We start from the raw sequence: 23,002 nt of genomic DNA, 5'->3' as shown, positions 1-23,002 counted from the left end.
TCGCTTCAGTCGTGTCCGACTCTGTTCGATCCCATAGACGGCAGCCCACCAGGCTCCCCGGTCCCTGGGATTCTCCAGGCAAGAACACTGGAGTGGGTTGCCATTTCCTCCTCCAGTGCATGAAAGTGAAAAGTGAAAGTGAAGTCACTCAGCCATGTCCGACTCTTCGAGACCCCATGGACTGCAGCCCACCAGGCTCCTCCGTCCATGGGATTTTCCAGGCAAGAGTACTGGAGTGGGGTGCCATTGCTAGTGGCTTAGAAGATTGTAAAAAGAGGTTACAGTACTCCTGTTTGGTTGTTCTGTGACTGGATCATTATAAGGCTTCTCAATACCTGGATTTAGCTCCTTTATAAGCCTGAAAACTTTTTTTTAAAAATATATTTAGTTATCAGATAAGCATCATTTTTTCCCTGCTTCTTAGAGAGCCTGCCCTACCAGCTATAAGTTGAATCCCTATGCCCTCTTTCCAAAGACTATTGTTTTTTTAACCACACATTCTTTGCAGGGGCTTATCTAGTCCTCCCTTGTTATATATGTGTGTGTGTGTGTGTGTGTGTGTGTGTGTGTGTGTGTGTCTGTATATGCTTCCCTGACACTGCTCTGTTTTGTGATTTGTTTTATAAATTTGCTTTGAGAACTGTGGATTTATTTTATGGCCTCCAAAGAAGCAGTTATAATGATGATGAGGTATTTTTGTCTGGTTGGTTGGTTTCTTTATTAAAATCCTTACTTAACTGATAAAACACCCTCTCCCACACTTTGACCTGTTATTTTAAAATCCTACTTATGATTCTTCTTGTTTCTCCATTTCAGGAGTTATCAAGCATTTCCAGACTCTGGAGACTTAACTTTTTGCTCTCTTTCTCTGCAGAAGTTTCTGTCTGGTTCCAGATGATCTAACTTAGAGTTACGAATCTCCCTAGGGCCTTTGTGTTGCGGAGGCTCTTTCAGTTGCAGGCAATGGCATCGCAATGACATTTTTGTGGGGGAGGCTCTTGCACTGTTTCTCGCTCCTTAGTTCTCTGTGACCTTCCCATCCTCACCCCGGTGTCTGTGTTGGGCCGGGTGGTCTGAGCAGACAGACCTGCTACCTGAGGCTCCATCCTCAACCCCTGGTTCCAGGTCCTTCTCCTCCACCCACCTCAGTATCTGCCCCTGCCCTCTTCCCCTCCGCGTGCACTCCCCGCTGTGAGGACCTACCCCAGGTGTTTCCCAGCTTCAAGTGCCCACTGCATGCCGATGACTCCCAGATGTATATACCCTTACCCCTGAGGTCTCCTGGGATCTAACTTCTAGAACTAAGTCCTTGATTGATTGATGTCTAACAGCGCCTCAAGCCAATGGCAGTTCAGACAAAGATGATCCTCCTCAACCCTTTCCTCCTTGACTTTCCCCATCTGAGTAACCGCATCACCCACCACTCAGCTTCTTGCACCAAAAATCTAGGGATGACCCTTGATTGGCCTTCCCCTGACCCTACATCCATCTGCCAGCTCCACCAATCCACTCCCGCCCAGAGCACACCAGCTCTCAGCGCCCACATTTTCCCAACCATTAGGTCATTTAACTAATATCTATCAGCTGTTCCTGTATGCCAGGCACTGTCCAAACCCAGGACTCGGCAGAATGCAAAGCAAATCCCTGCCTCCTCTGACTTCCTTTCTTGTGGGCCAGCCTTACATCACAGCAGCTCCCAGCTGTCTGCTGCTTTCGGTCTGCCTACTAAGATCCAGTCTCCAAAGCCCTGACTCAGATTACAGCACCATGCTGAAAATCTCCACCTGGCCTTGGGAGGCCTGGTGATGTGGTTCCTGCCAGTGTTGCCAGATAGCACACGGGTTGTTGTTTAGTCGCTCAGTCGTGTCTGACTCTTTGCGACCGCATGGACGGAAGCCCTCCAGACTCCTCTGTCCATGGGATTTCCCAGGCAAGAATACTGGAATGGGTTGCTATTTCTTCCTCCAGGGGATATTCTCCAATCAGGGATTGAACCTGCATCTCTTGTGTCTCCTGCATTGGCAGATGGATTCTCACCATAGTGCCACCTGGTTCCTCAGATTTTCTAAAATTCCATCCCTAATTGCATCTCCAAGCCTGACTATCACTTTGCTCATGAAGCGAAGACAAACAAATGGAGGTACAGGATTTAGAACATCACAGGTGTCTCTGCTTCTAACTCAAAGTTAACTCTCCAGTAAATAAAGGAGTGGAAACCTAGAGAGCTAGCCGAGTTCAGGAAGCTGCTGGCACCACAAAGGTGAGGTGACCTAGATTCTAGGAAAGCCCAGGGAGCACAGCAGTGTTGGGCAAAGGTGCTGAATGGCTACATGAAGCTTATGGAGACACTGAAAGGTACAGCTCCTCCTGGACAAGGAAGCAGCAAAGGACAGGATCTCCACTGGAGCAGAAATACAAGCTTGCTACCAGCCATCATGAAATCGTGCTTCTTAAAAAGGAAGTGCCATGTGTGTGTGTGTGTTTCCTAGTAATAAACAATTTATAACAACAGCATCATATGGAGAAATAGCTTTCCGTGGAAATCTACAAAAATGATGGCTCTGGGTCCAAAGGCTGAAACTGCATTAGTTGAAAGCCAATTCATTGAACTGAAACCTGACTGGGCAATTTGATGAGTGCTCAATTTGTCAAAGAAATTATTTGCTGAATTTACCAAATGTACTGACTGTGCTTTTAAAAGCCTTTTAAAAGGAAGGTCCAATTTGATTACTGATGATGAAAGATTCTTTTTTGCATATTAACTAAGTGAAGATAGATAGGGCACCAGAGAAATTGACAAAAGAATTTTGAAACTGATGTTTATGTAATAAAACACAAAGTAGAGGCTGATAAAACCTCACCCCCATGAAATGCTATTTTTCCAACCAAAATGCTGACCTTTCATTTGCCATGGGATTGTTTTGGGTCTTTGTAATTTCTTTCAGATGCTTTAAAATGTTATTGTCCATTTTTTCAAGTATTTAAAGTAATTTTTTGGTCAGTTCTTCAGATAGCATATCAGCCTTAATTTTGTTCCCAATAATTAAGAAATTTTTGTTTTTTCAGTTGCTAATTTGTGTCTGACTCTTTGACCCCCATGGATGGCAGCATGCCAGGCTTCCCTGTCCTCCCCTGTTAATTTTAATGGTAATGAAATTAAAACACGGAAAGGAATTGGAATTTTTACCAATCGATCCTTCAGTGAATTCACTTGCAGAACACTGGCATTTTGGCCAATCGGCTCACTTTAAAAACCTGCCACCACTGCAATCTTGGGCCATCGCCACCCACACACTAAAGGGCTGACTTTAATTTATCTCCCCTTGGTGACCTTATGTGCTTATCAAATGTGCTGGCTGCAGCAAGAAGGACAAGAAGCAGCAAAAGCCTTAACCCCCGCATCCTGAGCAAGTGTGGAAGGGCTGGCAGTGTACTTCCGCCCACCCTTCCCATGGCAACTGGCCTCAAATTAACTTTCTTTCTTTTTTTTTAAACGCAGCCACCACCAAGTTCAAATACCATGAAAACAAAACCTCCAGCAACCACAGATTTCTAAGTCCTACCGACTGCTCAATTATCCCAAGTGACAGCTGAGCCAAGTTCGGGGATCACCCTAATGAGCTGGTTCCTGGTCTGCTGTCCGCCCCCCTCCCACCCCCACTGGACAGCCATTACCCATAGAGCTCTTTGCAGAGGAGCGCGGTCAGTTTCTTCAAGTGAGGGAGACTGCTGGAGCCCGACTTGACAAAATCAGAGTCCAGGGAGAGCTGAGTGCTTAAATAATCTTGGATGGCTTTCAGATGCTCTTCTGGAATCCTGAGGGGAAAAAAGTAGAAATGACAACATGTTTTTTCTGTTCCTTTAGCCATAGACACCAACAGTAACAGGTAGAAGAAGAACTCTGTATTCTCAGAGCCTGCAGCTGAGACACACCAACAGGAGAACCGTTTCCTGCACCTGGACAGGCTCCCTGGGTCTCAGTGAAGGGATGGAGAACAGGTCAGACAAGCATAAAGGGCCCATATGCAGGCTCCCTCTTAACCCACCCATAAAGGCTTTTCTGGTACGTGGAAGGGAGCCATACTCTACTGGCTGGGGATAGGAATCTTTATCCTTTGACAAGGAGACAGAAGAGCTCTGAAAATGTACAGAGGACTTGCTTTCCTGCTTCACCTATTCCTAAAGACAGAATCTAAGGGCTGAGGGATGCTCTAGTCTAGAGAAGGCAAATAGCTCCAGCTCACAGACCAACTCCCAAGTTCATGGCCAAAGGCCACTTGGAGCTCTGTGTCAAGGAGGTTCCCGGTCATCTGAGGCTCTGAGGGGAGTCTCTGTGATGAGTGATGGGGCTGGGGGTATGGTAGTGTGACAGCCTAGGTGCTGGGCCTTCACAGCTCCAACCCCTGCTCCCAGTCTGCTCCAGTCCCTTTCAGCTTCTGGATGAAGCACATGGGCCTGAGTCAGGACCCATCCTTGCACAGGACAGCCCAGCAGAGGCAGAGCCCAGGCCTCATTGCACCAGGGCCACCCCCGAGGCTCATCACACCTCTACATTCCATCTCCCAGTACTGGTTTTTTTTCTGGATAATTTTTAAAAATTGAATTTTTGTTCCTATAATAATGAACATTGTAATCACAGCAAGTATGCCCTGAACATACCATACTAGTCACTCTGTTTACCATGTTATGTTCATTTTCCTTTTTAAAAAAAAATTTATATATTTATCTGACTATGCCAGGTCTTAGTTGCAGCACTCGGGATCTTTACTTTTGGCATGTGGGTTCTTAGGTGCAGTATGTGGGATCTAGTTCCCTGACCAGGGATCGAACCCGGGCCCTCTGCATTGGTAGCACATAGTCTTAGCCACTGGAGCACCAGGGAAGGCCCTCATTTTCTCCTTTAATCCTCAAATCAATGTTATGAGGCAGATATTACTATTATTCCTATTCCACAACCAAGGAAATGGAGTGGGGTGGGGGAGGGGCTTAAGGACGTCGATTTACATGTATGAAAAAATTCATACAAGCCTTAAATAGCTGTGCTCCAGCCTTGACATGCAATCAAGGTGAGACTAGAGGTTATAGGTTTTTTTTTTTTTCTGTAGGATCCTGAAAAGAATGAAAGGTTGTTGCTCTTAAGATTGAAAAGATGTGGATTAGCCATTTTGACTTATTTAAGTTAGTAACTATTCACATACCAGTCTTCATAATATTTAAGTTTAACCTATACTCATTCTGAGTCTTGATCCAGTTTCTGCCTCAGTCTGGTTTACTAAAAAGGACAAATCTCTCCTACAGCATTAAGACTTTAACAGTTTTCATGCCTGTTGACTTGTAACTTTGAGATCCTCAGAATTTGCTTTAGGAAGTTATGTCTGTTAAAACTCTTGTCAAAAAGTGTTGACATAAAGATGTAGACTCTGTTTATCAGAGAAAGTTGATTTTACTCAGTAGTCGGGCTTCCCTCATAGCCCAGTTGGTAAAGAATCTGCCTGCAGTGCAGGAGACCTGAGTTAGATTCCTGGGTCAGGAAGATCCCCTGGAGAAGGAAATGGCAACCCACTCCAGTATTCTTGCCTGGAGAATCCCATGGACAGAGGAGCCTGGCAGGCTACAGTCCATGGGGTCACAAGAGTCGGACACGACTTAGTGACTAAACCACAAACCAAACCTTGTATTAACTATGATCTAACTGATTAGATCGAATTAGCTTGCACAAAAGACTGTGTAGTTTGTCTTATAATTAAGAATAATCTAAAGGCAGTCCTCTGTGTACAAAAGTATTTATTTCACAAGCAACATAGATTAACTTGCAACCACAAGGCAGAATCTTAGTTTTTCGTGCCCAGAAGAGAACTGAGGGCAGGCCCCATGGTCCCTCCTGTGTGTTCCACCTGCACACACCCATCTCTAAGCAGAAGTTTTAGGGAAGTTCCAAGGCTGTCTGTTAACTGAGAAGTTACACCAAAGAGGGCTTCCTAGCTGGTTCAGTGGTAAAGAATCTGCCTGCAATGCAGGAGACATTAGATTGATTCCTGGGCTGGGAGGATCCCCTGGAGAAGGAAATGGCAACCCACTTCAGTATTTTGGCCTGGGAAATCCCAAGGACAGAGGAGCCTGACGGTCTACAGCCCACGTGGACCGTCACAAAAGGGTCACAAAAGAGTCGAACAGGACTTAGCAACTAACAACAACACATCGAAGAGGGCCACCTCCTAGGCTCACTGGCCCTCAGCTGGCCCCTCCGCCCCATCTCAGGAGCCGCGTGGAGGCTTGGCTGAACACTTCGTCCTGCCCTACAGGGCCCTGAGTCCCTTAAGAAGACATGTCCCTAGAGAGGAGGGACCGATAAGGAGATACAGCTAGGAGAACACACGAAGAGTCAGGAGGAGATGGGCAGCAGGGACACCATTGAGCATCTTTGCCTATTTCCTCAGGGACTGCACTGCATTTGGCACCTAAAACCTCCAGGAAATAGAGCCTCAAGGAAACTAAAACAATGGGCTCTGCATGGACTCTTTTAATAAGTATTTGTTAAGCAGACACATATATCAGGATGATCGTGATAATGAATCAACATATTTAGAGCATATTTAGCTTCTTGGTAAATAGAGCGAGGAATTCCAGGAGGGTGCAGAGACTATAGCCTGGTAGGCCTGGAGAAGAACTAGAGGATGTGTCAAGGTGGAAATAGCAACCAGGTATCTTAGCAACCAGCGGCTTGTGCGTTCCTTCAGGCCTTCCCTTTGTATTTTGCCAAATCAGATGGCAGGGGAGCAGCCCTGGGTGTCATAAATGAAGCTTTCAAGTTGGAGATGTTGCATGAGCCCTGCCAATAGGATATTATTTGGGGGGACTTTTTCTCATAAGGAAACAAAATAAATGTTTTGAAATGATTAACACGTGGAAATGACTGTGTGCTAATTCACTCACTGAACACAGATCTAGGAGCTCTGACTCGAAGCAGGTGATGTACTGGGTGTTGGGGACACAGTTCCCCTCAGAGAGAGTGCCCTGTGGAAGCCATCCTTTGGCCTGTGCTAAAGTCAGGGCCTCTGATTGGCAAAATAACCAACACCCTTCCCAGGCAATACAGCCACCTTGCATCATCCAGCCTGAGCCTGCCAAGGGGGCAAAGGAGCTGCGGGACCTCACTGACATGGACCAGTCTGGTGCCACCCATGGGGCCAGATCCTGAGAACCCTGGATCAGGGCAAGTGAAACAAGCTGGTAAAAGGACTGCATCTCACACCTTCCACCACACAGGCTTCCCTGGTGGCTCAGATGGTAAAGAATCTGCCTGCAATGCAGGAGGCCTGGATTTGATCCCTGGGTCAGGAAGATCCCCTGGAGGAGGGCATGGCAACCCACTCCAGTACCCTTGCCTGGAGAATCCCATGGACAGAGGAGCCTGGCGGGCTACAGTCCATGGGGTCACAAAGAGTCTGACATGACTGAACACTTTCCACTTTCCATAACACTTTCCACCGCAAAGACAGGAGCAGTACGCTGTGCAGACCTCACAGTTCACACCACCAATGGACAGTTGCTCTGGCCTGTTTCCTGGTGACAAGGATGGTGGCCACCTTTGCACGAGGCCCAGAGCAGGTCCAGGCTGCAGTGCAGGCATCTCCTCTGCTGGAACCATCTGAATCAGGGAGAGGTGTTTGGGATGGGAATAGATGTCATGTGAGTTCATGGGAGGCCCCGGCCAGGGAATCACAGCCTAGGCCCCTGAGTCTGGAGCAGGCCCATGCCATTTGCGGCAGAGAATCGTCCATCATTCCAGAATCAGCTCCTGCCCTGGGGCCTGGCGGACATGGAGCATCTGGGCAAAGCCATTCAGTGCCCATTCGGTCAGAGCCACCCTGAGAACTAGAGACCCACCATTGGGAGGCCAGTGGGCTCCATGACACCCTGTCCTGGGGTGGAAGGGGCACCCCCAGGAGGGAAGCACAGGGTAAGCTGCCTGGGTGTCGTGGGGCCCACCAGGTGGAGACTCACCCACTGGTGTCCATGGTCTGTAGTCTCTGGAACAACGTCTCCGAGAGGCTCGGCCGGCCAACCTCGGCGGCTCGAGGGTTCTCCGTGGAAGCAGGGGCCTCCTTAGCCTCGCATGTCCCCGCAGGTAAAGGGATGATGTTTCTGGGTGGCAACTCGGGTGGAGACACGGCCCCTTCTACCCAAGACAAGAACAGGAGAGCCGTCTGGGCCGAGTGCACCCTCCCTCAGCATCTCCACCCCCGCACGCCCTCTGTTGGTGATCTCCCCGCCCTCCCGTCACGTGGGGTCCAGGCCAGGCGCCCAGCCACAGACCTGCCTATGCCTACTCTGTCCCTTTCCGTCCTTGCTCTCTTGCCAGCTGACTCTGGGGGAGCCGACCAAGGACAGGTCTTGGTGGTCTCTGACCCGGGGCCCAGCACAGAGTGAGTCCCATTGAGATGCTCTGCAAACACCCGCTGGGATAAGGTGGCCGTGCCGGGATGGGCTGCAGGCCTGGGATGGGTGGAATCAGCCACCTCAGCGGCTCAGCAGGACAGCCGGCTGTGGGGCAGAGCAGGGGCCCTGGACCAGCTGACGCTGGGTGCCCATCACAGGAGGAGTGGGGCGGGGAGCAGGCAGGCCCCAGCCACACTCCCACCCAGGCCCCCTTTGCTCTGGACTTTCCAGTCTCCATCCTTCCTTCTCTATCCCTCCAGACGCTCAGAGACAATGGAAGACAGGGAGGGGCTCCCTCCACCCAAGTGACCAGACTTGGCTTGGGAGATGGGGCTCCTGCCCACTCACTGGGGAAAACTTCCTTCCTGCACGTAGCAGAGATTGGGGGCAGGGGTGAGTCCTGAGCTCCTGGGGCCCGTGACACCTTGTCCCAGGCTCTCCCCACACAGAATGGCTACCCCCACGGGCCTGGCCACAGACCTCCCCCGGGGACTGACACCTTGGACTGGACTGGCGGGGGTGGGGGAGGGCTGGGGTGGGGGAGGGAAAGTGGGGTGGGGGTGGGGAGGCTCCACTTCAAGCCAACAGGGCCTTGCTTGGGGAAGGGAAGCCGGCCATAGTGAGATTGTGCTTCTCTTTCCAGTTCTTTCGGGGAGGCCTTTTTCTAGTGTTGGGGTCTTTTTCTAGACCACCATGCCCAGAGGGGAAGAAATGGGGTGGTGTGTGAGAGGAAATGCAGAGGGCATTTCAGCAGGATGGCATCTCAGTGTCAAGGCCCAGCCTGGACTCCTGGGTACCGCTGGGTGACACCACGCAGTCCCGGGCATAGCCCTGGCCCCAGACTCACGGTGGATGTGTCATCTCTGGCTATGTCACAGCCGAGGGCACCTCTTTCTGGGCCGGGGGAGGTGAGAAGGGACACAGCTGCCTCAGCCTGTGAGCTGTCCCCCTCAGCTCCTGCAGACCTGAGCACCTTTGAACACACTCTGGCTGGGCCTCACCTCCAGGAGCAGGGGCTATTCAGAGTTGGCCCTATGGTGAGGCCGCCGAGGCGTTGTGCAATTGCTCGAGGTGGGTCTCCAGGGAGGTAATGGAAAGCAGGCCCGCAGAGGTGGGGGAAAGGACGCCCCATGGACGGCTGGGAGCAGCCAGACATAGGAGGAGCCAGGCCGGGGACCTCGGCACCTCTGGTCTCGTCTGTCCTTGTGGGGAGACCCCTAGGGGTCTTGTTGGTTCCAGGCCCTGGGACCTGGGACTTAGGGGGAGCCCTGGCCGGTTAAGAGTCTCAGTTATGTATCTCAGGGGTTTCTTTTAGGACCTGAACATTTGAGGGAAGAGAAGGGTAGCTCCCTGGCTGCACTGCCTCTCTCTGTCCGACTCTTGCCTGTGTGTCTGTCCTTCCACTGCTAAAGCAGCAGGACTGACTCTCATATACCTTTCAGGGGCTGTACCTTTGTTTTGTTTTGTTTTAATGACACTCTCATGAAACATCTTTCTCATCCTTCCAGTTTGGTGCAATGATCTCTTCCTCCCTCCTCTTTCCAGCAAAATTCAGCTAATTATTTTGACAATGATTTTAACAACATTGACTGTTTACTGTGTACTAGGCTCTGGGATCTACATTGACTCATTCGATGACACCGAGAGGTAGACAAGATTTTTAGTGTCTCTTTAAGAGAGGTCTGTGGTTTGGAGAGGTTAAGTAATTCATCGAGGTCACACAGCTAAGAAGATGGGGAGCAGGAAGTTTGACCTAGGTCTGTCTGACCCCAGAGCCTTTGTTCCTAACAGGTCTTTAACCACTGTGTCACTCCCTCTGATAACCAGACCCACCTAATCTACAGGCACTTGAAGTGGGAGAAATACCCCAGAACTTAAACACGGGACTCAGATGGCAGGGACCCAAGGCACTTTCCCTCCGTCCTTTCCTACCTGTCTCCTCTTCTGGCTCATCTCCCGTGTCCTCCTCCTCCAGGGGCACAGGATACTGCAGGTGGGTCACCAAACCCATGTTTTCCTTCTTGTAAAACTCGATGAGCTGGTCCAACTTGGTGAAGAATCTCATGGGGACGCCTTCGGACGCCTGAGGACAAATCCCAAACAAGCACGTTGAACTGACTGGAACACCAGCCAACCACAAAGGCCGCCTGCAGCGGAGACCGACAAGACCGAGGGAGTGACCACAATCCAGAAAAAGTCCTGGGCTCCCGCACAGGGCCTGGCCACCATGCCCACACCCTCACAGCTGTAACCAGCAGCCCCTAACAGCCAGTCTGCAAAAGGCACAAATAGAATGGTTAAAAAAATTTTTTTTTTCTTTCGGTTTAAAAAAACACTTTTCTTCTAGAAAGTATTACGTTGCAGAAATAATGCATTTTGTTTATGGAAAAAATCTTAAATATATAATTAAATAAATCATCTGTAGTCCCACAACCCCAAGAGACACATTTTCAATAGTTTAGAATAGTTTTTCTAAACTATTGTGTATTTGTGTGTGTGTGTGTGTGTGTTTGGTAGGGGGAGTTATTAACCCTCCTTCCCCAAGAGCATTAATTTTTAAATACGGGGAAAGTCTATATTCTAGCAATTGTTTTATTTTTATGTTTTTCATTTTTGACATGATTCTGTTTTACCAAAACTCAGAAAATGGTCAAGGCAGCACAAAAATCTTCCCTGATTTGTATCTCTGTTGCTAATGACAGGGCCAAGGGAGGGTAATTCTGGGTTGTTCAAATGCCCTGCAGCCAGGTCTCCTTATCTCTTGCTCAATGGCTCCAGCTGGAAACTCAAGTTCGACTGCAGCCGGGGTCTCCCACCTAGGCCCCGCCTCTGCGGAGCCCCGCCCCCGCGGAGCCCCGCCCCTGCCGAGGCCCCGCCCACACGAAGGTGCCAACTCGGTGACCACCCTCCCCAGGTGATCAGGTAGCAGGGCAGAATGAAGAACTGCAAGCAGGATATTTAGGGTCTCCTGGATTCTGTACCCTACGGCTCCTAACCCAGCATGCCCCAGCGTCCTGCCCATCCTCCCTGTCCAGTTCCCTGATCCACTTCCCCTTGGTGTTCCATCCCAAGGAATTTGCACTCTGTCTCCCCTGAGGAAAGGGGAGAGACAGAACAGATTCCACTTCTGTCTCTCCCCTTTCCTCAGGCTCCACATTGGCCTCTCTGTCTCTCTCCACATGTATTTGTGTGTGTAGTACAATGCATACATGTATAAATCTATATGTGAGGGCACATCTGTGTGTTTGAGTATGTGGCTTAAGCTATTGAGTAAATTAGTAAAGAGTTTAACAAAAGGGTGTTTTGATTATTTTCAATAAATTCCCTTGCTTTCAGAAAGCCCCACAATAAAGCAATTTCTTTTGAGCATCATCGAACCAGAGAGATCTCAGCAGCAGCAGCCAGGCTACCTAAAAAGTAACCTAAATAGGTTCAAAACCCAAAATGAGAGGCATAACAAAAATAATTTGACACGACACAGGGTCAATGAACTCGATTCAGTTAGAGCAGTCCTGACAGGTGTCATCCTGTTAAAGACTTTACAGCTAATGGATGACAAGCCATTAGGCATATGGAAAGAGGATGTGAAATATCAAAGAAAGTCAAGGTGAAATGACTCATGTGTGAGTCTGGAAAAGGGTTCTTAGCGGGAGGATGTCTGGGGAATGTGTGTCTGAGACAGCACATGAACTGTGGGAATTAGATGCCCCGATGCTAAGACACATATTATTTTATGTACTGCTAACAGCTAAAGCGCAAAACAAGATACACCATCATTCTGTGGGCACAGCTGACTTCAGAGATGTTTACGTGACAAGCACTTTAGAAATGATGAAATACGCTGGATACTAAGCGTGCAGAAGAACAGTTGTGTGTGTGTGTGTGTGTGTGTGTTAGTTGCTCAGTTTTGTCTGACTCTTTGCGACCCCATGGACTATACCCTGCTAGGCTCCTCTGTCCATGCGATTTTCCAGGCAAGTATACTGTAGTGGGTAGCCATTTCCTTCTCCAGGGGATCTTCCCAACCAGAGATCGAACCCCAGTGTCCCACATTGCAAACAGATTCTTTACTGCTTCGGCCACCAGGGGAGCCTGCAGAAGAACAGAAGACTCTAAAATTCACCTGAACACTATGGATCCAGTGAGTGGGGAGTGCTGTTGGTGAGAGAGAGACACTGGGGCCCTGCTTGTGCTAGGACTGAACACAGAGGCCAGGGAGTCAGGGCCTGGTGAACGTGGGCTGCTGGCCGCCCAGGTGGTCCAGGTTCCCAGGAAGGTAGAGAAAGAGTCCAATCTCCAGGAAGGCGGAGCTTGTGGAGGGTCTCCTTCCTGCATGTGTTGTATTGCAGCTCCCGGGAGGAGAGCAGCAAGGGCAAGCCTCAGGCACCTAAGGGACGGGTCTGCAGGCAGCAGACGACCCCAAAGCACAGACTTGCTGTGCACGCGTGGGTCAGTGGGGAGGGAGCAGGCTGTCTGAGCAGGTGGACACAGACACAGGGACGCAGAAGAAATGGTGAAGGCAGGACGCCAGCGGGGCCACAGGGCTCCCTGGGGGAGATGTCCCTGAGAAAATGTCCTCATAAGTCTCCGTCATTGGCACTGAGACTTGAAGCGCTTTGCAGACACTCCTTGAGAGCTGAGGTTCCAAGCACATTCAAGAGGAGCCGGAGGAGAGAAAGGTCAGGGTGCCCAGGGTTGTGGCGGCTCCTGAGCTGACCAGGCTCATTCAGGGGGGTCCAGACATGGGGGTCGGAGGCTCCGTGTGCCCAGGAAGGAGCAGCCCAGCCACGGCCTTCTCACGCCTGCGCTGGGCTGAGAAAGGCCCTCCATCGAGGCAGGATGACGGCCAATCAAAGCCGACATTGGGAGTTGGGGCTTCCAAGTGGACAGTGCCTTGACCGTGGGGAATTGGCGCCTGGTCAAGTCCATATGTGCCTGCCTGTGGTGCAGCCCATTGTTGGGGACAGGGTCTGCTTGCTGTCATGTCCCCAGATGGAGCTGCAGGGCCGGACTGTCAGGGCAGGGATGCTTGGTGATTACTGCTTGGACGGACTTGCAGTACCGGGGTCAGGATGGACACTTGGGGGGAGAAAGGGGCATAGACAGCCCTCAGTGGGCCTGGGAGGAGGTATGGAGAAATGGCTGGGGGAGTGGAGGTAGCAGGAGAGCACTTCCTCCCTTTACACTGCTCCCCCAAACTGATCCCCCCAAAGTGATGCCTTTTCAACAATTTAATGCAAAACGTCTGTCTGCGAGGTTGTTGAGTATATCGTCAGAGCCAGGCAGGAAACGGATGCCACATTCAGCTGGGGGGCTTGGGAAGAATTTAGTGGACGGGGTGTAGAATACCAGTAAGAGGGGGTGCGGCCCTCCACCACCAGTGAAGTGGGGCATCAGTGTTCACCCTGGACCGACCACGGGGGAGGGTGGACTCGGGACCCACAGACGCTGCCGGCACAGGAGCTGAAGCCTCTGTGAAGCCAACCCCCAGGCCCTACAGGGAGGGAACGGGGGCGGAAGGTCCCCCACCCTCCACCACCCAGCTGTGCATGGCATTTGCCCAACCCAACAGGAAACCAGGAGACTCGGAGGGCGTCTGGGCTCGAAAGCAGCCAGCAGCCGCACGCAGAGCCCGGGTGACAAGACGCCCGGGAAGCGGCGGGAAGGCAGGGCTCCCGAGTCCTGCGGGCAATGGCAAACCCCACAGCGGGAAGGGGGACCAGCCAGGCTTCTGGGGCAGGGGCCTCCCTGGGTCCCTAACAGCCGCCAGACTGCCTTCCTCATTCCGCAGCCGCTGCCTTCCTGTAGAGATCCCCCAAGTCATTTTGAAACAGAGAAGGAAACCCTGAAGCTCTAGCTAGCAGAGCACTGCAGATGCTGCCCTGTGCAGTTAGAGATGGGGGATTTCTGCTCTATGACAGCCCTTGCTCCACAAACAAATACAAATGCCTTCTCTCTGGAGCAGACTCCTAGCACACAGAGCAGACAGCATGATCTGAAAAAGCCCAGAGCAGCAATTCCTACGGTAAGTTGGCTTTTCATTCACGACGTGTGGGGCAAAGAACAGGCAGCCCTCAGGGATCGACTGAATGGACATGACTTTATGTTCATCACCAGAAGTGATACAGAAGGGAAAAAAAACACACACACGGTTAGTTCAGATCCTGGGACAAAGCACCTGAGTGATTTCTCACCTCCCCTTTCCAGGTCTATGGAAATTTCCAGGTGATTTCCAGCAAGATCGTTTCAGGATCAGTGGAGAGTGACTCACCAAGCCCAGCCTGGCCTGCTCCCTCTACAAGCTGATGAGTTTTTGGAAGAGAGGGACTCTGCTTGGTTCAGTCTTACGTGGTCGCCCAAGTGCCTTGCAAGGGTAATGACAGGCCCTAGCCCTGTTCGGGGAGATGTGTGCCTTGCCTAAAACCAGCCTCACAGTTGAAAAGCTCTAGCTGGAGACACAGAAATGTGGCTTACTGAGCTGGGCCTGGCCAGGAGAGGTCCCTTCACCCTACGGCTTGGCACATGTGCGTACCCACGTACAATACTTCGGGGGAGGTGCAGAGCATGGGGTATCCCCTCCACCACCCAGGCCACCAGGGTCTTTAAAACAAAGGACAGCGGATGTCCAGACTGTGGGTGGCTCGTGGCTTCGGCCTCTGAGAAAGGCTTTGTCCCCGGAAACAATTCTTGCGCTGACTTTCAGGCGTGGTCCAGATGGAGGGGGAGCAGGGCAGGGAGGCTGGAGCGCTGGGCAGGCTGAACTTTCCCAGAAGATAATTTTAACCTCACACTGTCTGCTGCCTCTAAGTGGGGAACTGAAAGGAGGCGAGCCCCACCAACCCCTGCCCCACCTCAGGAGGAAGCCAACCAGGGGGTCTGGAAGAGGCTGGCACCTTCATTTTAAAATGAAAAGGCTATACAAGCATTGTGGAAATTTTACAAATAATGGGAAAGTGTTAAGAAGTGGGGTGGGGGAGGGGATTTGCTCATTACCTCACTGCAGCAAAGTGTTTCTTTAAAGTCCAAAGGAAAGTCTCTGTGCTCTGCTGTACTGTCATGTCCAGCTCTTTGCAACTCTACGGACTGTATCCCACCAGGCTGCCCTGTCCATGGGAATCTCCGGGCAAGAATCCTGGAGTGGGTTGCTGTGCCTTCCTGCAGGCGATCTTCCTGAGCCAGCGATCGAACTTGTGTCTCCTAAGTCTCTGGCATTAGGCAGGCAGGTTCTTTACCACTAGTGCCACCTGGGAAGCCCAGGAGAGTCTCTAGAAAGATCTTAAGTGGGGAAACAGCCCCATTTGTCTGCTGTGAGGAGAATGGGAGGGAGGGGTGTGGGTGGCCGGTGTCATGACCATTTGTTTTCCTGGTGAGGATACCCTCGGCCCGAGGAGGCTGGAAGGGTGATGGAGGCCTCAGAGGCGGTAGCTGGGGAGAGCTGGATTCAGCCCAGACCTCGGGGCTGCCAGACTTGGGGCTCCCACCTGTCCAGAGAGGCAACTGCCCTGATGGAGTGGAATGAGGGAAAGTGTGGAATCTGGCTGTCTGGGCCCAGCACCCCCCTCCCACTTCCATCCCCAGCATCTCTCCCTCCACTCAACAATCAGCCCTGCTGGGGCTGGACTCCCGCCCCGCCCTGTCCTGCCCACCTCTCACAGTCTGGAAGCCATCTCCCCCAGCCCTGTCTCTGCCCTGCCCTCTGCCAGCCCCTCAAAGGCTTTCCTTGGTCTTCCTTCTGCCCTCAGGACTGGTCTGAATCTTTAATCGCCTCCTCTTCCCCCAAATCTCCAACTTGGGGAAAGGAGGGAGAGGCAGAGGGACCAGGTCACGGATCTCGTGGTTCTGTTGGGGCCTGCAGAGTTTGGGTTTTGTTGTAAGAGCAGAGTAAGTAGGCACTGCCCTACTCCTGCCCCTCCCCACCCCAACATCCCCACTCTGAACTGGGGAGGGGCCGTGGAGGGGGAGGGCGCCAGGGTGGAGATGGACCTGGAGCAGCCTTGTTAACACACCTGGGAGGGGATGGTATCTGACCCGGAATGGACCCCCGAGGTGTCTCCTTAGAAGCCCTTCCTCTTTCTCTGCATGTCCCCTCCTTTTTTGAAGACATGTGTGATCTGTCTGCTTCCTTTCCTTGCTCTTCCTTTGAAGTGGCCAGAGCCCCTGGGGCTTTGGGGCTAGGGCCAAGGAGGTGGTCAGCGGCAGGGGATGTAGGTGGAGCAGGGAAGGTCAGGGCCTGGCTGGGGCCTGGGGCAGCCGAGCAGGAGACTGGCAAACGATGAAAGATAAGGAGAGATGGGAGCTGGGCTCCTTGCTGCTGGAGAAGGGAGTGGGGATAGGCTGAACTCTGCAGTATCGGGCTGGAAGGGGAAGCATCAGTGTGAGCGCAGGTTAATAATTTTTATGAATGCAAGTAAATACTGATGCAGGTGTGTGAGTGTGTATGCTCGTCCACACACATTTCCTAGCTCTGTCTTCCACGAGGATCCAAAACAATAACTTCCCAGTTGCAACAAGCCTACCTAAATACTGCAGTGCTAAGTCTAGTGCTAAGTCGCTTCAGTCGTGTCCGACTCTTTGGGACCCCATGGATTGTAGTCCACCAGGCTCCTCGTCCATGGGATTTTCAGGGCAAGAATACTGGAGCGGGTTGCCATCTCCTTCTCCAGAGGATGTTCCCAACCCAGCGATGGAACCTGCAGGTTCTTTACCACTAGCGCCGCCTGGGAAGCCCAGGTGTAAGCACTGTAAGTCCCCTGCATATGAATGAGTTGCATTCTGAGAACAGGTTCATAAATCCAATTTGTCTGTAAGTCCAATAAAGTTAGCCTAGGTACCCGACTGACACAATTGGCCATATAGTACTGTACTGTAATAAGTTTATACTTCTTTCCACACAAATAATATATAACAAACAAACAAGAAAATAGTTTTAATCTTACAGTACGACACCTTGAAAAGCACAGTAGTACAGTACAGCAGCTGGTGTACAGGGGCTGGCATCAAGCAAACAGGCAAGAAGAGTCACTCACTGGAGGAGGGAGAGCAGGTACAGCTGAAGGATTACCGGCGATAGGAGATGGAGGGCAAGCTGCAATGTCGCTCATGCCTGAGGCTGATGGAATGCACGTTCGCCTCCTTGAAAGCTCACAACTTGAAGGTCTGTATGTAGGGGACTTACTGTACTACCCTCCACTAAGAGAAACCAGCTCCTTGGATGGCTGGACTTAGGGTCGGAACAGGAAAGGTATAAGGTGAGCCTGGAACATCTTTTATCCCAGAAAGTAAATGTTCAAAAAATGATGCAGATTTGTCAAAAGGATTCAGGAGTCAGGAGACGACAGATAGGATGGTTGAAAGGACCATCTGGCACAATCTGAGCATCAAAATGCATACTAAAAATAGTGATCATTTATTGAATAAAATAGGAGTTCATGAGTCTATACAGATGTAAACAAATGAGCCAGGAAAGCTCTTTTCACAGTAGAATGCCAACTAGTAACTGTCACGGGGATGATGGGAACAGTCACCGTTTGGCAACCATCATAGTAATAATGGATTCGGGAAAGAATCAACAGATGCCAGAGATGCCAAGCCTAGTGGGTGAGACTTTGAGGAGGAGTGGGCTCTCTAGATTGTCCCAACGTGTCTTCTCACAAAAGAGTGCATCCTTTAAAAGGGGAAGATAGCACCTTTTCAAAGAGGAAACTTGGCTAACCCCACGTTAACCAAGCGGCAGTTAACTTCCCCAGTCATGGGACAAAGTGACACGGTGCTCTCCTGGGCCAGTACACGAAGGACACAGCAGTGCTTCTGTGGTACCTACCAAAATGCAGCCCCTGGACCCAGTTGCATGGAGACACCTAAAAACCCCACACTGAGGGGTAGGCTACAGAATTACCAGCCCATTCTGTACAAAAATGCCAAGTTTCATCAAACTAGTCAATCCTAAAGGAAATCGACCCTGAACTGATGATGAAGCTGAAGCTCCAATACTTTGGCACCTGATGCGAAGAGCCAATTCACTGGCAAAGACCCTGATGCTGGGAAAGATTGAGGGCAAAAGGAGAACGGGGCGGCAGAAGATGAGATGGTTGGATGGCATCATCGACTCAATGGACATGAGTTTGAGGAAACTCTGGGAGATGGTGAAGGACAGGGAAGCCTGGCATGCTGCAGTTCATGGGGTCACAAAGAGTCAGACATGACTGAGCAACTAAATAAGAAAGTGAAAGTGTTAGTCACTCAGTCATGTCCAACTCTTTGTGACTCCATGGACTGTAGCTTGCCTGCCAGGCTCCTCCGTCCATAGAATTCTCTGGGCAAGGGTACTGGAGTGGGTTGCCATTCCGTTCTCCAGGGGATCTTCCCAACCCAGGGATGGAATCAGGGTCTCCTGCATTGCAGGCAGATTCTTGACCGTCTGAGTCACCAGGGAAGCCCCTAACGACAAGGGATGCTATATTTACAAGCAACAAAGGATCCTGGATTAAACTTTGGGCCAGAGGGGCAGGTATAAATAAATAAACACATATTTGTTTACATATATAAATATTTGTTTATATGTGAGTATATATATCTTATATTTTATAAATATGTAAAGTGAAAGTCACTTTGTTGTGTCAGACTCTTTGTGATTCCATGGTCTGTATACCTATACATGGACTGTATAGGTATACAGTCCATAGAATTCTTTAGACCAGAATACTAGAGTGGGTAGCTGTTCCCTTCTCCAGAGGGTCTTCCCAACTCAGGAATCAAACTGTGGTCGCCTGTATTGCAGGCAGATTCTTTACCAGCTGAGCCACTAGAGAAGCCAAGAATACTGGAGTGGATAGCCTATCCCTTTTCCCATGGATCTTCCCGATCCAGGAATCAAACCAGGGTCTCCTCTGTTGCAGGTGAATTCTTTCCCAGCTGAGCTACTAGGGAAGCCCTTAAATATGTATATGTAAAACATATAAACAAATATTTATTTTTAATATAAATATTAAGTAATATCTATATATTGCTGTAAAGGACATTATTAAGACAACTGGAGAAATTTGAATGGGATCTGAAGAGTCTATGTCAATTTCCTGATTCTGATGGTTGAACAATGGTTATGTAAGAGAGAGTACATATTTAGGAAAAACACATTGAAATATTTAAGAGTGATGGGTCATTGTCAGCAACTGACTCTCCAATAATTAAAAAGATAATAATAGCATGAGAGCAAGAGAATGAGAAATTATTATGCTAAAATGTTGACTGGGGAAAGTGAATGAAGGGCATACAAGAAATTTTTGCACTATTCTTGAAATTTCTATAAATCTGATGTTATTTTCAAAATAAAAAGTGAAGAAGGTAATCAGGGTGGAAAAGATCCATATCCTAATCAGGATAGTGGTTCTATAGAAACACTCTTTTGAACTATACATTATAATAAAACGTTTTTAAAAAATTAGAGTGTGAACCTAACTCATTTAATTAACGTTCACACAAGAACAGACACACACCCAGAGGGGGAGGGGTTTAAAAGATTTTGTCCAACTCCTGTCAGAATAACCAGGAGATTTTTCACAAAATTAGAATAGATAATTCCAAACTGTATACAGAACTGCAGAAGAGCCAGAATTGCTGAAGCAATCCTGAGGAAAAAGAACAAAACTAGAGGTGTAACCATCCCAGACTTCAGACTATACTGCAAAGCTACAGTGATCAAAACAGAGTGGTACTGGCACAAAACAGACACAGATCAACAGAGCAGAACAGTAGCCCACACACAGGGACCCAGGAGTAAACCCACGTGTGTATTGTCAATTGGTCTGTTACAAAAGGGCAAGAATATACATAGAGGAAAGAGTCTCTTCAATAAGTGTGTGCATGGTAAGCCACTGCAGTCACGTCCAACTCTGCAACTCAGGCTCCTCTGTCCACAGGACTCTCCAGGCAAGAATCCTGGAGTGGGTTGCCATTCCCTTCTCCAGGGAATCGTCCCGACTGAAGGCTCAAGCCCACAGTGTCTTACATCACCTCCTCTGGCAGGTGGTTTCTTTGCCACTGGCGCCACCGGGGAAACCCTTCGACAAGTAGCGGTGGGAAACCTGGACAGACAGTCTTGGACTAGAACACTCCCTCACGCTTTATACAAAGATAAACTCAAAAGGGTTTCAAGACCTAAATGTAAGACATAAAACCATAAAACTAAACAGAGCATAGGTCTTTGACATAAATTGTATCAATATGTTCTTGGATCAGTCTCCTAAGGCAAAAGAAATATAAACAAAAATAAACAAATGGAACCTAATTAAACTTAAAATCTTTGCACACAAAAAAGGAATCCATCAGCAATGTGGATCAATAAAACCTATAGAATGGAAGAAAATATTTGCAAATTATGCGACCAAAAACAGGTTAATATTTAATGTACAAATAGCCCATACAGTTCAATAAAAAATACAATAAAAAATAGGCAGAAGATTTGAATAGACATTTTTCCAAAGAAGACATACAGATGGCTAACAAGCACATGAAAAGATGCTCAACATCACTATTAGAGAAATATAAATGAAAATCACAGTGAGGAATCACCTCACAGCTCTCAGAATGCCTATCCTCAAAAAGTCTACAAATAACAAGTGTTGATGAGGTTGTGCAAGAGCAAGAGCAAAGAATCTTGCTTTGCAAGAGCAAAGAATCCTTGTACATTGTTGGTGGGAATATAAATTGATGTGGCCACTTATGGAAAGCAATATGGAGGTTCGTTTAAAAGCTAAAAATATAACCAGACTATGATCCAGCAATTTCACTCCTGGGTTTATACCTAGAAAAAATGAAAACACTAATTGGAAATGATACCTGCACCCCCTATGTTCATATCAGCACGATTTACAATAGCCGAGACATGGAAGCCACCCAAATGCCCATCAACAGATGACTGGATTAAAAAGATCTATCCCCATAGAATGGAGTATCAGTCATAAAAAAGAATGAAATGATGCCATCTCAAGCACATGGATAGACCTCGAGAATATTATGCTTAGTGAAATAAGTCAGAGAAAGATGAATACTATATGATATCACTTTTCAGTGAAACCTAAAAAATAATACAAATGAACGAATACACAAAACAGACTCACAGTTATCATACTTGGTATCAAACGGGAGAAGCAAGAGGTGAAGGACAAATCAGTAGCATGAGATTGAGAGATACGAACTACTACATATAAAATAGATAAGCAACAAGGATGTACTATATAGCACAGGGAATTATACCCTATAATGATACATACTGTGCAAAAACACTGAATCACTCTGCTCGAGTCCTGAAATTAGCACAGTATGGTAAATCAACTATACTTCATTTTGTTAAAAATGTATCTTGTCTAAAAATGTCTATTTATTTTAATTGCAAGAAAGCTTTTCCTGTCTATATAATTCTGGAAGTCTCTGTACAAAAACTATATCCTGGAAATGTCTTGGATGCTCAGATCATCGTAATAATCCTGGTATGTGAAGAATGAAAGACAGTCACTGAACCGCTTAGCATAAGTGGATGGAGGTGAGATAGCAGCTGGCCCTAGTGGTAATGGTAACCCGCCTGCTAATGCAGGTAGACGAAGAGATGTGGGGGGTTGATCCCTGGGTCGGGGAAGACCCCCTGGAGTAGGAAATGGCAATCCGCTCCAGGATTCTTGCCTGAAGAATCCCATGGACAGAGGAACCTGGCGCGCAGTCCATGGGGTTGCAAAGAGTCAGACGTGACTGAAGTGACTCAGCACGCATGCGGAATAGGTGTGCACACTTTCAATTGACCCGGGAAGGGGTGCGGCACTCAGTCACATACACTCTTCAGGCTGGAGCTGAAATCCATTGATGAGCAGGACAGGTTTTGATTTGTGACCAGGAGTCGGGGATGGGGGGTGGGGTGCAGGGAGCCTGGTGGGACAGGCAGGCAGGGGGCTGGGGTAGGTATTGACATAGCTTCTTTCTCTCCTAGTCCCCACGGGCTTGGTTTAGCTTCTAGGAAAAATAAGAGCAAGGTGGAGACTGAAGTCAGGTTTTAGGGGAGCAGAACCTGACAGACTGGAAGATGGACCTTGGCACTTAGCACATAGCCCCACGCAGGGAGGGACAAGGACACTGGTGTTCTTCAGTTGCACAGGGCAGCATGAAACTTCTTCGCATGTCTAGCCTGCCACAGCCCCGCACGAGCAGGCGACAGGAAGGATGCTCTGTGTGGAGCCGCCACTGGACAGTCAGAACGTGGCAGCACTAGTCATGGGACAACTTGAAGAGGCCACCTTCTGGCAGCTTGTCTCAGAAAAGGCCCGGTGGTGTGGGTTCTTGTGCCTGAACGCTGTGAGTGGTACCTGGAGGATGGAGGAGGTGAGCGGAGAAGGGGAGTTCTCCAGGTCTGGGTCCGGGTCCCAGGGAGGGGGATCCTCCTTTCCGTGGGTCTTGTTTTGAAACTGGACAATCCTGGGTATCAATCCCTCAGGAAAAAGATGGTTGCAGTGACAAGGACACAGTTCCCTGCTGTATGTCCTGCGTCAGGGGCAGGGGAGGGAGCCCTCTCAGGGGTCTC

At 49.3% G+C, this 23,002-nt stretch overlaps 1 protein-coding gene across 1 annotated transcript in view; it reads right to left on the bottom strand.

Annotated features, from left to right (window-relative positions):
* INPP5D (inositol polyphosphate-5-phosphatase D) overlaps positions 1-23,002 on the bottom strand; it is a 137,757-nt gene that overhangs the window by 69,365 nt on the left and 45,390 nt on the right. The window contains 3 exon segments of the mRNA NM_001101882.2: positions 3,676-3,816; positions 8,005-8,179; positions 10,372-10,522. Coding sequence (NP_001095352.1) covers positions 3,676-3,816; positions 8,005-8,179; positions 10,372-10,522 — 467 coding nt within the window.

This window comes from Bos taurus, chromosome 3, assembly GCF_002263795.3.
Source record: "Bos taurus isolate L1 Dominette 01449 registration number 42190680 breed Hereford chromosome 3, ARS-UCD2.0, whole genome shotgun sequence".
NCBI lineage: Eukaryota > Metazoa > Chordata > Mammalia > Artiodactyla > Bovidae > Bos > Bos taurus.
The sequence above is the reverse complement of the archived record's forward strand: the minus strand, read 5'-3'. Positions and strand labels throughout refer to the sequence as shown.